Source organism: Vidua chalybeata, chromosome 5 (genome assembly GCF_026979565.1).
Source record: "Vidua chalybeata isolate OUT-0048 chromosome 5, bVidCha1 merged haplotype, whole genome shotgun sequence".
Classification (NCBI taxonomy): Eukaryota; Metazoa; Chordata; class Aves; order Passeriformes; family Viduidae; genus Vidua; species Vidua chalybeata.
Window position 1 is genome coordinate 11,037,395 of NC_071534.1, and position 15,705 is coordinate 11,053,099.

The 15,705-nt window shown below is 38.7% G+C and overlaps 1 protein-coding gene across 1 annotated transcript in view; it reads right to left on the bottom strand.

Moving 5' to 3' along the window:
* The window catches only part of RASSF9 (Ras association domain family member 9), a 42,437-nt gene extending 27,368 nt beyond the window's left edge, over positions 1-15,069 (bottom strand). The window contains exon 1 of the mRNA XM_053944203.1: positions 15,003-15,069. Within this exon, the coding sequence (XP_053800178.1) occupies positions 15,003-15,013 (11 nt within the window). The 5' untranslated portion in view covers positions 15,014-15,069. The remainder of the gene's footprint in view (positions 1-15,002) is intronic.
* Positions 15,070-15,705: the final 636 nt, after the last annotated feature.

Sequence of the window (15,705 nt, forward strand, 5' to 3'; positions counted from 1 at the left end):
CATATTTTCAGTTCAGTCCCACGCCTCTGAATTCTCTGAACTGTAACTACAAAGAGAGGGATCAGAGCCTCTTAAAAGCCTTGTTTGTGTATTCATTCAAATAACACAAAAAATAGGGAATCTGCAATATAATAACTTTCAGATTTCTTATCCTGCTGCCAGGGTAGGTTTGAAATAGTCTGATTTCAGTATTATGAAGATAAGCACACATTAAGTCCATAGAAGTCTTTCATTTTGCTTTGAATCAGGTTATGTATGGCAAAAAGAGGGAATTTTCTTATATCCAAAGGAATGGGAAAATTTTTCAGTACCTAAGAGATGTTTACGGCATGTTTGGCATAAAAATCAAATCAATGTAGAACTTCCTAGAGAATAATTAATATTCAAGTAACTATTATAATGGGAAGTTAAAATGAAATAGCTTTATCTACAAAATAATATTCACTTTTAATTATGAAAATAAATGGGAACTCAAAGATATTTGTAGCTTCTTTTATTACTTCTGAAGAGTCATTTTACAATTTTAATATATTCAAAAATTAAAATACCATGTAAATTGTTCCTCTTCCTCTAGCAAATGCAAAATCAATTTCAACCAAATATATGCAATGTGGGTCCCTCTACACAAGTAAATCAAAATGTTTGTTGCATTCATGTAGCTATGCAAAGAGACTCCAGCATAATAAGCAGACGTTTTCCCCACAACTGAGGGAAAAAAGAGGCCTTTCAGTCTATGCACTTTCACAATTAGGCTAGCCAAAACCAGGTAGAAAGTACGTGAGTGTATGACAAAGTCTTACAGACTTATAAAGGAGAGAATCTTAAGCATGAGGAACATAGCCCTTTCCTAAAAACAAGAGCAAAGGATGTTTAGTACACCATAAAGGAGTGACTACATGCACTTTCTTCCAATATTCAATTAACCTGTAGAACACAAAGAGAAGTAACATAGGGGGCAAAAAGACCTACTTAGTTTATAGAAAAACATACAAAACCACGTAAAAATGCATAGATATGCTCTTATTAAAAGAGGGGTTTTGAATTTCCATTCCCTAGCACATAAGCTCGTTTCTGGATAGAGTAGAAATAGTAGCTTTGCAGAGACACAGGTTAATTTTGTAGGCGGTGTTGACACAACAGTTTGGGTAGCTTGTCCTTAAACTTCCAAAGTGCCTCAAATTATCTGTATCTGTATGTACATGTCCTTAGTTTTCTTTAAACTACAGCTCTGATCTTCCAGGAATATTGTACTAACATTCCAGACCAGGGCCCTGGTACTTCCCAGCATGCCATGTTGACATAAAAAGCAACAACCACTCAAGTTTTGAGTATGATCACCTTCTAATAATACTTTCTGCACACCAAATGCTAAAAGGTGGCTAGCTGGTAGCATTACATTTTTCACCCACAAGCTCACCAAATTGTTCACTATCACAGTATCTTCCCTCTTGGATAAGTAATTGATGGATTTCAGGGTCTGTTTTGCAGGACTCATTTTTTGAAAAAAACCCCACATATGTATGGATCTGGAAATCTTCAGAAAGACATGTCAAGAATTCATTCTTGTATTTAAAGTAGAAGGAAAGGGAATTATAAGCACTAGTGTATTACCTGCCATCTTCCAAAGCAGGTCATTCTGAGTATTTTATTCTTCTCTGCAAAAATACTGCAGCACAGAAATGCTTAAAACTACACCTTTAATTCAGATTTAGAAGCCAGCTTTAACCATATCAGTCTATGGGTATAGTTTCAAATTAACTTCTTAAATGCAACAAGGAATGGGTGTTTTAGTGCTCCCTCTTGCCCTTTCTCACCTCTCTTACCCACCACTCAGCTCCAGTGCTTATCTTAAACAGTCCAGGATCTCATCTGATCTCCTTGTAAGCTGATGTAATCTATGCAAATTAGAACCCAGCAAAAAAGTTTTGTTTATTCTGCTTTGGCTGATTGCTGAGATGAGTTGACTTACCTGAGGATCAGAAAAGTTCAGTCAGGCCGTGTGATTTCCAGAGCTGATATAAAGAAGGAATACTAAGAGAAAAAAGAGAGGAAACAAAGGAGAACTTGGAAATAGGGGGAAGAAACATGACCTCCTTTGGCTGGGTGGTAAGGTAGCTTGGCAGCTTAACCTGTTCTAAGAGTGGTTCACTCTTAGAAGGACTTCATCTCATCTAATGGCTCACTGTCTTTAAAAGTGAGGAGGTCTTAGTACTTTCTCTAGCCACAGGCTCCCGACCCTTTCCTTGTGCCAAATCTGGTTTTCAACAGGCTTTGTGCTCACAACATTCAACTTTTTAAATGGATGAAAAATGGACTTGACACAGGAAAGCGAATAAACAGATTTTTGTGGGCTAGGTAGTTAAATTGGCTCTTTGAGGTATCAGACAATTGGCAGATATGGTATGTGAGGAGAGAAACAGGACGATGAGGCCAAGAATGTGGGAAGAGAGATGTGGGAGGAAGATGTCTTGTCTGAGCAGCCCTGAGCAGCTGGATTGGCTCAGCTACATTGTGTAACTTCATTCTGGCTGCAGCAGTGAACAGTGGAGACAGCAATAGCTGCCTTAGGAATAGGACAATTGCCCATTCCTTGCTCAGTGGATAGGCTGATTCAGGTACCTTGGCTTCCTCATTTTAAACCTCATAAATATTGTGTCTGCTTGAGTCAGCCAAATATATGAATGAAAGACACTAGACCAAATGGTCCAGTAGTGTATGAGGGAAAGGTCAATATTGGGATTATAATCCACTAAAAGTCAGAAAAATTGGTGATCAGTATTCAGAGAGGCTGACAATTTGCCCTGCTCAACTTACTTGAGAAGATTTGCATAAGGAACTCAAGAGGGCTAGTGGCTGATAATAGAATGGCAGGTGAGTGTCATGTTGATGAGTGTGGAGCAATATACTCAGAAGGAAATCTAAACAAACCTTTAAATTAACTGTCACATCTTGGAAATGTACTCTATTTGGAACAGCTCATGAAAAGACTTAGGTTAATGTTTTATACTCTTAAAAGCAAAACTAAACCAAAATAAACAAAGAAAGAGAGTTAACAATTAATGAGAAAGGAATGCAGAATGAATTGGAAAAGGTTGTTATACCACTGTAAACTTTCACTCTGAGTCTACATTTTGAATAACAGAGGTAGCCCATCTGAAGGAGGATGTGGAGTACATGGCAGGAGGAGAGTCTTGACACACAGAATAGTTTCATATCTGATTAATTTAAAAGAGCTCTATGATAATCTACATCATGCAGAAAATAAACATGAAACAATTATTTCTCGCAGTGTAAATATAGGGACCTGCTGAAAGAAACAATCATAAAGCAAAGTTAAAATAAATACAGGTAAAAAGACTGTACTTTTAAGTTAACGACTTGAAGATAGAAGTGCTGTCTGACTGCAAATAATGACAGAACTACCATCTGACTGCAAATTTTGGGAAAGAAACAGGTAGGAATAGTTAAAAAGAGACATTAGGCAAAACCATGGATCTTATGACGAAGAGAAGTCAGAAAAATCACTGTATTCTGTGTCTTTATCACCTCAGTCCAGCTGTATCTCAAACCTCTTTTTCTTTTCCCTCCCTTTTCCTACAGATCCCTAGCTACTGGCATGGCCTAAAGTACAGCAAACCACACAGTTTACTTTTGACTTGCAGGCTGGGTCCACATGAAGCATCACCTTGGCTGCTGTGCCCTCTTGTAGAGGACTTCCATGTAAGGTTTTTCCTGTACTTTAATAAAACAGTGAACATAACAGTCAGCTTGATCCCCTGTAAGTAGGTTTTTATTCATTGTTGCAGATACAGAACTATTTTTTTATATTTTTCAAGCCCTAAGTACTCCTAGGAATAGGCAAAGAGGACACCCCCACATATGGAGTCAAGCTGTTTGTCTGCACAATCACAGTCGGCCCATTTTTTATCCAGCCCCAAATCTCTTTCCTTGTTTTCAATAGGTGTTGGAACAATACCCTGTGACTGGATTTGCCATTTTTCCATTTCCAAAACTCTCATCCCTTATGTATTCCTGTGGTGTGTTTACCACATATTCCTACTCTTTCTGTAATGGTGTAAATTTTTGTCGGTTAGGTACTTGAAGAATCTGCAATAAAAGGCTGAAGGAAATTAAGTGAGCAGAACATCCTTCTGTCTCTAGTGGAGTTTGTTAAATATAATGGTCCAAATAAGCTTTCAGCTCTCAAAATCTTTGAATTGCTGATTACCTGATGCTGGGAGTAAAAAAGTCTACCTGATATTTGCCTTGCTTTTTCAGTCTTCTCTAAACATGTGCTAGTGTCCACCTATCAGAGACAGGGCACGATGCCAGCAAGGTACTTGAGATGATCTCCTAGAGCAGCTTTTCTGTCAATGATTGGATGTATTGGGAAAATTAACATGAAAATTAATTCTCCTTTTGTCCTTTCTCTAACTCTCTAGCAGATCCTTTTTCCTGACTGTAAATTTGATAAAAATATGTTAAGAGACATCATCTAAATTCTCAGGTCCTACAGATTTGCACATTTATCTTGGAAACAGCAGTCACAGTTGAATGATTTACCTAATACCCTATTTTATTTTGGGTTTTTTGTTTTTTAATCCTCTTGTGAAATATATTGTACTATTACTTGTCGTAATAGTTTTTTGCAGCATGTTGCAATAGTATTTTGTGGCTGTATTCTTTGGTGTTAAGAACTTGACTTGTGGCACCTAAGTCAAAGAGAGCAGTTTAGATGAACTGCTGTGTCCCAAGCTGCCATACCTGTGTCAGCAATGCTTGGTATAGAGGATTTATCACCAAACTTACATCTGAGTACACTTCCAGCAGCCCTAGCTCAAACTGCATTCATTGAAAAAGACACATTGAAAACATACTGGCTACATCAAAGAAACTTTCTATGACTGGAAGGTTTTAGAAGTTGAAGATACACAAAGACAATATTTTTTCTTTTTTCAGAATTGTGAGAAAAATACTTTCCTGATACAAATATAGTTTAGGGTTCTGAATATCTTTAATAAAGCTTTTTCTATATAAAAAATATTTTTCTTTCAAAAGACGTAATCTAAATTTGCAAAATATGCTATAACCTACTGAAAAAAAAAAAAAAAAACACTTATGCTGCCTACATCCAAAGATAATCAATGTGAGTTCTTGCAGCATTAGAGGAAATATGATCACAGGATTTGTAGATAAGCAAGCTTTAAGAAGGACTAGGACCCCCTATCCACCACACAGCCTCCAAGACAAGGAGCCTTCACACTCTGTGTATAGAATTTACTTCTCTCCTTGAAAAATATATTTTTAAATTGCTTCTTATCATTGTCACTGGAATTAAAGATAAACTGTTGACACACTCAGAGTCATATCTGAGTCCTCAAATACACACATATACAGAGGAAACATTTTTCTTGTGGCTGTGTTGCAGAAGCTTTTGCTCAGTTGAGCTGAATCCATTGATTCATTATTTAACTTTGGGTCATTATTTAATCTTTCACAAGAGGAACTCATTTTTAGGTAATTTAAGTAGATATTACAGTATTTAGAAGAGCTGACCTTTTCAATTGAAAATGATTTTCAGAAAGAAACAAGCCTCTGAGTGTGCTCATCTGTTAAAAGAGAACATCTTTTAGAGACAAACATGTGAAACAAATGTCCCCTGGAGGTGTACACTATTCCAGTCATTACAGAGGGAGTACTCATGTTCTTATTTAATACCAGTCCCTGGGATCCTGTCAGTACCTGCACCCATTAAGCCTATCACTTTGCAACTTTACACCAAAATCCTTGATATTGTTTTCCTGTGAAAGCTTCCAGCATGCCTGTTCTCGTCTTCCTGCACAGGGAGACAGACATCTCCACATGTCGTCTCTTAAATGGGCCAGGCACACATTAAAACATGAGCCCTCTTCCTTTGATAGATTCCAGCCATGCATGGAAAATACTCAAACTCTACTTAAATGGTAGAATTAATCCATCCCTCCAGCCTGTTTTTCAAGGGAACAGAAACAAATTTTTGTACTCCACTCATCTTTTCTCATCTAGGAAAGTGTGGAAACATCACTGAAAATTCTGCAGTGGCAAAGTGCTGCTGTTTCCTAATCTCATACTGGCACTATAACAGTTCATTAATTACTTTTAAAGGCGATAAGGGCATCATGAAGGAATCTTCTAATACACAACCTATGATAAATTCTAGGCATTGATTGACCATTGATAAATGGTCTCCAGGTATTACATTATGTGCAGATTCCTACCCCGCTGGTTTTAGGATTTTATATAGCATTTTTGAGCATCTTTGTCTATTTCAAGTACAATGATACAATCAAATCTATCTGAATCCTTCAGAAATATGCTCTTTCACAGATTTAACTTTAGTTCCAGTAAGGAACCTAGGTCTCTAATGAAAGTTTTAGATGGATTTCAGATGCCTGAATGTTTCTGACACAGATGCAACAGATGGCATTTCAGAACAACTATAATCAGAAATATTTTCAAAGGGCAGAAAACTATGTGGGCTGCATGTTTGCATCTGACAGACCAACACAAAGCAGGAGAATGAGACAGTTTACACAGCAGAGGTACACATGCCAAGACATATGTCTTCTCCTGAAGATATTCTCCTGTGTTGAACTGGGGTATAATGCCTCGCAGTGAAGGATGCTTGCTCCCATGAAACTCTTCTGTGCCTCTTGGTCAAGTACAAGTTTTTTCACCACTAAATTGTTAATTATTACTTCAGCAAGAGTATTCCCTGAGGCCCAGGCACCAAAACTCTGGAGAATAAAAGGAATGTACTCCACTGTTTTCTTCTCTGTTCTGCTAGCTGATGGTATCCTAATTCCTGAAGCAGTATAAAGGAAACAGAGTTATTTAGTAAAAGGCATAAAGACTTTTGACTTAGGATTGACTCAGTCCAAATCCACAAAGTTGTTTAGATAATTAACTCCCACTACAATGTAGCACTGGATGGAAGCCAGGAAGTTCCTGACTGTGACTGTGGTTTATTGTGCAGGCTTATGTGATGGTTTCAAGGCCTTACTCCAAAAGGACCTAGTTGGCTGGGAGCATAAACCTGTGACCAGGACTACTATAAAATCAACTATATAATCACAAAGATTATGTTCTGGCAAGAAACCGCTGCTCTTGAATTTTATATGCAAAAGGACATATTTGGCATTGCAATTATGGATGATAGCTAGCAGTAATGTGTTGTGTAAGGGGGAAATGGAATGGTTGCTATGCATGACAGAGAAATGTACTATTCTCTTCTTGCCTCAATTACTGTTAGAAACACACACAGTCTCACCCAGGTACCAGGGTAGTAGGCTGTCTTGTGAGGATGCTGGTGTCTGCACACTGTAAGAATTTCAAAACACAACTTTCCTATCACATAAAAAGATAGTGAACAGGATCACCCAGCACAAGCTATCAGATGAAATCAGTATTATATCAAAACTAGATGGTATAAACAAATGTGTAAATAATAGCCAATTCCTTATCTCTAGGTGTGCTGGTGTTGGCTGGGATGGGGTTAATTTTCTTCACAGAAAGAGGAATTTTCTTCACAGGCTGGTAGGGGGCTGTTTCGGATTTGTGTTGAACACAGGGTGAATAATCTAGATGTGTTGTTACTGCTGAGCAGGGCTTATATAGAACCAAGGCCTTTTCTGTTTTCTGTACTGCCATGTTAGGAAGGAAGTTGGGGGTGCATGGGAGGTTGGGAGGAGACACAGCCAGGACAGCTGACCCCAATTAACCAAAGGCTTATTCCAGACCATATATTAAGGTATATAAAGTGGGGAAAGGAGCGGGACATTTGGAGTGATGGCCTTTGTCTCCTCAAGTTATGTGTGATGCTCTCCTGGGAATGGCTGAACACCTGCCTATCCATGGGAAGCAGTGAATTAATTTCTTGTTTTGCTTTGCTTGCATGTCTGGCTTTTTCTTTCCCTATTAGGCTGCCTTTATCTCAATCTATGAGTTTCCTAGCATTTTCCCTTTTGATTCTCTCCCCGGTCCCAATGGTAGGGGAGTGAGTGAGGGGCTGGATGGGGCTTGGCTGCTGACTGTGCTTAAACCATGACACCAGGTTCCTGAGAAACTTTGTTGAGTGGTAAACTGTCACAATATTGTCCTGTACTTAGCACACCTCAAGTGTGTTAAGTTTTTGGGCCCCTCACTATCAAAAGACATTGAGGTGCTGCAGCATATTGAGAGAAGGGCAACAAAGCTGATGAAGGGTCTGGAACACAAGTGTTATGAGAAGCAGTTGAGGGAGCTGGGGCTGTTTAGCCTTGAGAAAATAAGACTCATTGCTCTCTATAACCACCTGAAAGGAGGTTGTAGCCAGGTGAGTGTCAGCTTCTTCTCTCAGGTAGCAAGTATCCGGATGAGAGGAAACAGCCTCAAGTTGTGCCATGGAAGGTTTAGACTGGATATTAGCAAAAATTTCTTCATGGAAAGGGTTCTCAACCATTGAAACATGCTGCCCAGAGAAGTGATGGAGCCACTATCCCAGGGGATATTTAAAAGATGTGTGGATATGGGACATGGCTTAGTTGCTAATATAGAAGTGCTAGGCTGATGCTGGGATATGATGATGTCTTGTCTTGATGACTTGAAGACTTTTCCAACCTAAAAGTTCCAGGATTCTAGTAAGAGTTGAATCTCTGAAGTGAGGCATTGTTCTTTGATGTTCAGCTCCCTTCTGAAGCTTTAGACTGTAGGGAGTTACTGCTGTTTGATGGACATGTGTAAGCCTGCCAGAGGCAATACACCATATCTACTTTTTTTTTTTTTTTTTTTTTTTTAACTCCTTCACACCTTCTAAATTCCCTTAGGTATGTAGGGGTGGTCTTTAACATTATTTTTTCTGCATCAAGGCCTCAGCTGGCTATTCACACAGCAAAGGGGTATATAAACCTTTTTGTGATATTCACTGAAATAGGGTCAGAATGTTCACTTCCCATGTTTTACCTTACTCCTAAAGTTATAGCCCTATGGAGAGAGACCATTGTAGCTACATGAATACAAAGGTGCCATTTACTTGTTAGCTGTAACAGTCAACGTCAGCTGTCTCATCAGTTACCATGAATACAGCTGGACCACTTGTTCATCCAAGGGAGACTGGTGACAATGAGGAGAAAAGCTGGAAGAAACTGAAGTTTGTGTCTGCACTAAGTATTTATTCCTGATTTTGAACGAAATGCTACAGGGGTACCTTCAGGTCAGTATAATGCTCTTCAAACCTGCTTGTAATCTTTGACGGCTAAGTATTTTCAGTTGAAGCCCAAAGTATTCCATAGGTACCTCAACAAAATCATGAGCTGGAATTCAGGCCTCACTGTTTAAATCAACAATCTTTGTTCCCCTTGGTGTGGGTACATGAAATTTACAGATACAGACAAGCTTAAGTTTTAGCATTTGAGTCATGCTGCTCATCTTCTTAAAATTAGGCATGTATGGAGGTGTTTCCAGGATCGGGGCTACATCATCGAGTGATTAGAAAACAGTCCCCTCTGGGTCTCAATTAAACATGGCTCCAGCAGCACAAATCAATGCACCAGGATAGTGATTTGAAGCTGAGATCATGTCTACAGCACAAGGCATGGCTGACATCAGCGTGTTAATCTGGGGTGTGAGCGCTCTGTGCTCGCTGAATCCCTTCGTTTACCTGCAGTTACAACAGTGTAACTGTTCTCTTGCCAGTATAACATATTTCTGCTGGGATGGGGGCAGGGGGAGAGAGGGAGAGAGGAGTGAGTGCACCAAGCAAGGCTTGATGCCATTATGATCTGGATGGTGATCATAGATGTGGAACTAGTGTCAGGACATATACCCAGGAGCATGCACTGCTCTGGATGGCTTTGATAAGGCATAAACACTGCAGCTCTTCAGCATTGCCTGTGATAAGCCTTAACACTAAAGTCTAGGTTGCTGTAGGCTGCCACAGATGACAAATGTTTCTTTCTAGAGCAGTGTTATAAGCTGCATTCTAGTTTAGACATGGATGTAGTTAATTCATGTTTATGAAGGACTGAAATAGAAAGGTGTTATGCAAATGCAAAATATTCTTCAGATTCAAAGCCTCTTTTTTTTTTCAGAAAGGGTGCTTGCTTTATTTGTCAGTGATGTTTTTGCTTGTGTTGTAAATGATTGGTTGCCTGTGTTTGCTGTTGTAACATGTATTCTTATTACCACTCTGTTTGTCTTTATTGGCATGTCTGCTTTTCAATCTCCAAGGAATTTCTTAAGTACTATGCATGCAAATTTCAGTTCACAGATGTGCAAATTACATAAACGCTTTCCATCCCTCTTAGGTAAAAAGGCTGGAAGTTGCAGAAGTGGTATATACTTGGTATGTGTGTGCTGGCACAGTCCTGAAACCACAGTTCTTTAAATCCATATTTTGTTTCTGACTATCACTCCTAAATCCAGAACAATTTATAAATTATTTACTCATAAATGGTCCAGCAAAAAACCTTGTATATTAAGAATTAATTCAAAACTGGTGCTTTGGCCCTGCTTAATGAAATTTTCAGAAGAAGAAAATTAACTAACTGAAAAAGGAAAAAACACTTCTAAGTGATTCTTTGTATTTTCTTATGTTGCAGTGGAAGAACTGTGGAAGGATGTCCGTGACTCTTTGAGGCTACCTTTATTTAAAAAATAAAAGACAAGAAAAAGAATAAAAAAGAGAATAAAAAGGAAAGGCTACTGGTTGTTTGGAAATCTCTTAAGGACTCCTGGGGAAGAACTCTTATCTGATCAAGTTGAAGGTGTCAGCATAATCTCAGTGATTTACGATACTAATAATATATTGCCTCTTTACTGTGCACAGAGAAATATTCCTCAGTATTTTTAATTCAAAAATCTCTTAATTGCTGTGTGATTTTAAATAGCTAGTTAAAATAAATTCTCTTTTGAGTACAAGGGAAAGGCACAATTCTTTGAGAAATTTGTGAAGGAGGCAGGAGAGATGACTTCAAAAGTTTCAGAGTGTGGAGTCCAATTCCTATTTATATGGCATAATTGAACCAGTGTAATATAACAGTGTATACTTATGTCTTCAGTTAACATGTTCCACGGAATGCTGAAGAATAATTGCTGACAAAAACTGAATATCATGGGAAAAAGAAAGTCAACCCTCTGAAATCAATCTAATTTTGCTCTTTCAGGAATTGTCAGTAGTCATTATTATCAGTCCAACAGTATTAAGACAATAATTTTGCAATTTTTAACTATTGCATCAATTTAACACAAAATTTCAAAGCATGATCAGTCTGATGAACAGTGGATTACATGAATATTCAATACTCAACAAAGTTATATCAGGCTTTTCACCCATGTCTCTTGTATATATTATACCCTGGAACCTAAATTAAAATATTCATAGCTCACTGGAGAGAAATGAAAAATTGATTAACTTAGGTATTTGGGGAAAATGTGTAATCAGAGAAATGAGAAAGATTCAGTCTAGCCTGGGAGTGAATCGCTGAGAAGTGAGAGTAAGGAGGAGGTGCCCGAAGCATAACTCCCATGACACACTGTGGTGGCACTTCTAACTGCACTGTTTGCTTTCTCATATAAAAGGATTTTAGTAAAAGGAAAAAAAAAAAAATAAAAGCAAATGAAAATTAGGAGTAGGAGTGAAGATTGTTTTCTTATGGCCTTTTTTTATCCAAACTGACTTCTATTAAACAACTTCCAAATAGTTACAGATATGTGTGTGTATGTCCTAAAATTTTGAATTTTCAGTTGTTTTAACTGTTGGTGTGTTGATGCAGACACATTGTTTTTACTTTATAGTAATGTAAATATAGAATCTATTTTTTCATAAGAAGGGTTAAGAGAGTCCCAAACTTCTGGAAATGTAACAGCTGTGCTTTAATGGGAAAAAAAATTAAAAAGGAAATGATACTTCAGATTATTCTGTTGAAATTATACTTTTAAGCTTTCTGTGATTTGAGTACCCTGGGGTACTGAGATGGTATTGCTGTTTTGAAACTCCAAAGCCTCAAAAAACCTCTCTGCCATGCAGGTATACCTCATATAGAGAAGCTACACAGTATGGCACTTTCACAGTTTTAGGCCCCAGAACTTGAAAACACAAAAGGTGAGCTCATTGAACATCCAGGAAGTTTCTATGGATTTGTGGCTTCTTAAAATGTGGCAGAAATTTGTTGCATATTAAGAAATTCTTCTGACAATAATGTGGTCGCTTATGTGGTTGGGTTTTTTCCTGTATCAGTAAGCTCTTTGGTGTTACTCAGTCAACTTCTCAAGGATTCCTTAAAGTGCACAACATCATAAATCTAAAAAATTGACTCGTAGAATGACTAAAGGAGATTAGCTTTGAAGTAGAGAGGATGCTCAATGTTTTACTTAGTAAAAGTGATCTAGTGTGTAAAGCACCATCTGCCTTTTACTTTTGAATTCTTTTCTGATATTCTTTGCAGCAGAGGTGGTCTCCAGGATTTTTAACAGTTGAATCACCATCAAGTTTTGAGCACTGTTGTGCTGACCAAACACAATAAATCCCCTTGACTTATATTTAAGCTCAGGAAAAGAGATGATGAGAATTCACAATGCCTGGGAAATTCTGCTGCAGTGTCTGATTACATTAATTATTTAAATGTGCTTTGAATGCCCTTGACTGTATGTCCTGTTGCTTTGCTTGAGCTTGTCCCTTGACCTGACATGATAGAAATTAATTTGAGTCATTAGTTTTCTGCCCAGCATGTTAACCTAAACTGCTGATGGCCAAACTATTGTAGGGGCAAAGCAGGTTAATCACCAGAACTAAAATCAACTTTAAGATTTTGAGTATCTTTAGCCAGTTTGCTGCATGAAACATTTTCTGGATGACCACCCCCAGAATGATTCCCCTTGGAGTTTTCATACTTGTATAACTACTGCTAAGTTTAGCTAAAATATATATATATATATATATATATATATATATATAAAATTTAGACCTAAATATATTTAATAGCAAGATTGAACATCTTGTATTTTCTTCCATTCATTCATTCATTCATTCTGTGTTTATTTCTATTCCAAAGGTATAAGACTGGCAACTGCAATATTGAGAGTTCCTTATTATAATGCCCAGTACCTTCTGCTGCAGGAATATTAGCAGAATGGCACTCTCCTTCTGTTTGGTGATTACAGCTTTTGTGTTCGGTGTTACTCATATACTATGATGGTAGTTTTATGGCAAAGTAAATAGAGGTTTATGTATCTCTTCTTCCGCGAATCTGCCATTTCCCTGATTGTTTCGTTATCTCCAGTGCCTCCCAGTTGTGAGTTGACCTGATTTATAGGCCTGGACAGGCTGTCTAAATCACATGCTGAGAGCAAGTAAAGATAAACTGAGCTTCCGAAATTGACTGACACTAATGAATAGTTATAAATATTTTCTTTAGCTAAGAATATTTAAAAATAAAAGTGGGGGAGAGAGAGGGGGAGAGAGAGACCTGTAAAGAGGTTGGCTTTTTTCCTTATAACAGCTTCTCTTCTTCATTAGGAGAAATGTGATATGAAGATGACTTGAAGTTGAGGTGATTCAAGAAATTAACTGTTGAAAGGGTTAAAATTCCGATTATACAATTCTTTGTGAAGCAGTACAATGTATAGATGTACGAAAAAGGTAGAAAAAGTAAGTAAAGGAGTATCTGAGAAACAGATGACAACTGAGTTCTACTGAAAAAAAAATATAATTGTCCAAGCTCAGTTGAACCTGATCCAGGGAACTTGAAGATTATACATCAGGAACATAAAACATGGTAAGAAAGCAAAGAAGATTTTCAACACTGAAGTTTCTGCCTTGTCAGTTTCCAAGAAAAAGAAAATGGAAACAGACCAACGGCAAAAAAATATGGTTCAAAACATACCACATATTTGCCCCTTTCAAATCACTAACAAATATTACCTCTGGGGGAAAAAAAAAAAAAAGAAAACAAAAAAGGCAGCAATTAGGCAATCACAGATTTTAATGGCAGGAAAAATGGCAATTAGTCTCTTCCTGAGGAAAAAAAAAAATCATTCCTTTAAATTCAAGTTACATAAGAATATGGGTAATTAGACTATTGAAGAACTCTGTGACAGAAAGTGGGCACTAGAAAATATCTATGAAATATGATTCTCATTCATAGAGCTTTCTGAACTATTGAACACGCACAGAGCAAAATTAGCTGCAGATTGGTCTTTCTATATCACGGAAATAATAGAAAATTGGAGTAAAGGGAACTGTGAGTGTCTACCTCATCTAACCTGGGTTCTCAGGCATATAAATGACAGCTGAAACTTTCTGGTAGACTAGCACAGCCCATAAATGTGATAAATATGTTTCGGGGATTTGGGGGTTTTGTTTATTTTTATTTTCTCTCTCAGTAATACAGAAGGATGTTTTCCCAACTGTATGCAAAAAAACGTGCTCTTAAAACATCTAATACCACTACAGTGCACTCTATTTCATTTCTGTGTGTATTTTTTTCAGCATAAACCAAAGAAACATTTGAATTTATAGTCTGTTGTGCTGCAGAAGTTGTTTCAGGGAAGAAAGAATTCAGTTAATTAAACTTTTTTCAACAGGTGTTCATTGTGGCAGGATTTCAAAAATTTTACATGTTTCTGCTACACCTATTCAGTTGCAGAGGGTATGGGAGGAAAACAACACCCATCTATGCTCTTTGCATTTTAGAGGACCCTTTCTGCAGTGAAGGGAGCATCCACGACAGAAGAATCTACTCGCAGCGTGTGTTCCTGCTACGTGTGACACGTGCAACTGTCCTTAAATGTATTCAGAGAGACAGAAATGTTCTGCATTGTATCTGTATCTGTATTCAACATATGGAGCATTCGTCTGTATCTGAGAAGAGAAAAACAACAAAAAACAAAAACCTCACTGCAAAAGCAGTAGCGCCATGGAGGCTGACGCCAGTCTTCAGCTTTACGTTTTTGTACTCACTCGTTGGAGGTCACCCTGCCCTCCTCACCTTCGGGTCATTTTTCTGGGCTTTGCGGCTCAGGAGCTGTGAGAGCTGGGAGGCGAAAAGCGAGCCCGGAGCAGAGACGGGCTCCCGGGCAGCCGCGGAGGGCAGTGCCCGGGATGCGGTGCAGGGACGGGGGCCCCGCGCCCCGCCCGGCGCAGAGCGCGCCCGTCCCGCCGCCGCCCTGCCTCCGCCTGGGGTCCCGGTGTGTCCTGCTCCCTTCCGACCTCGGGGTACTGGCACGGAGCCTGGTCTGTGCTAGTCGTTGAGGAAGGATCCCTAGTGGAAAAAAATCAACAAGGAAAAGTGCATCCTGAGAGAAATGTCTCTGAGGAACGCTCGCTTGTTTGAAACCGCAGCGGGTGACTGTGGCAAGAGCTCTTCAGAAGTAATAGGGAGGCTCTAGCCTGGTCGGGTCTCAATTTCTTGCGCTTCTATGAAACACTCTATCAAGTGGCTTTTCCCGTTATCTTACTCCATCTTTCACACATTCAGACTTTATTTCTTCCCCTTTCTTCCTGCTACCCGTGCCCGATGCAACACTCATACCCATGGCCAGGGTTACATGCTTTCCGTGCCCCATGTCAGGCATTCCCTGCTCATCCCCAGTTTAACATCCCTGCCGTCACCGGTGCGCAGTTCCTTCCCTTGCTCTAGGGAAAGGTTCTACAGATGAAAGACAAAGGGCGTCAACCGCACGAGGACGGCG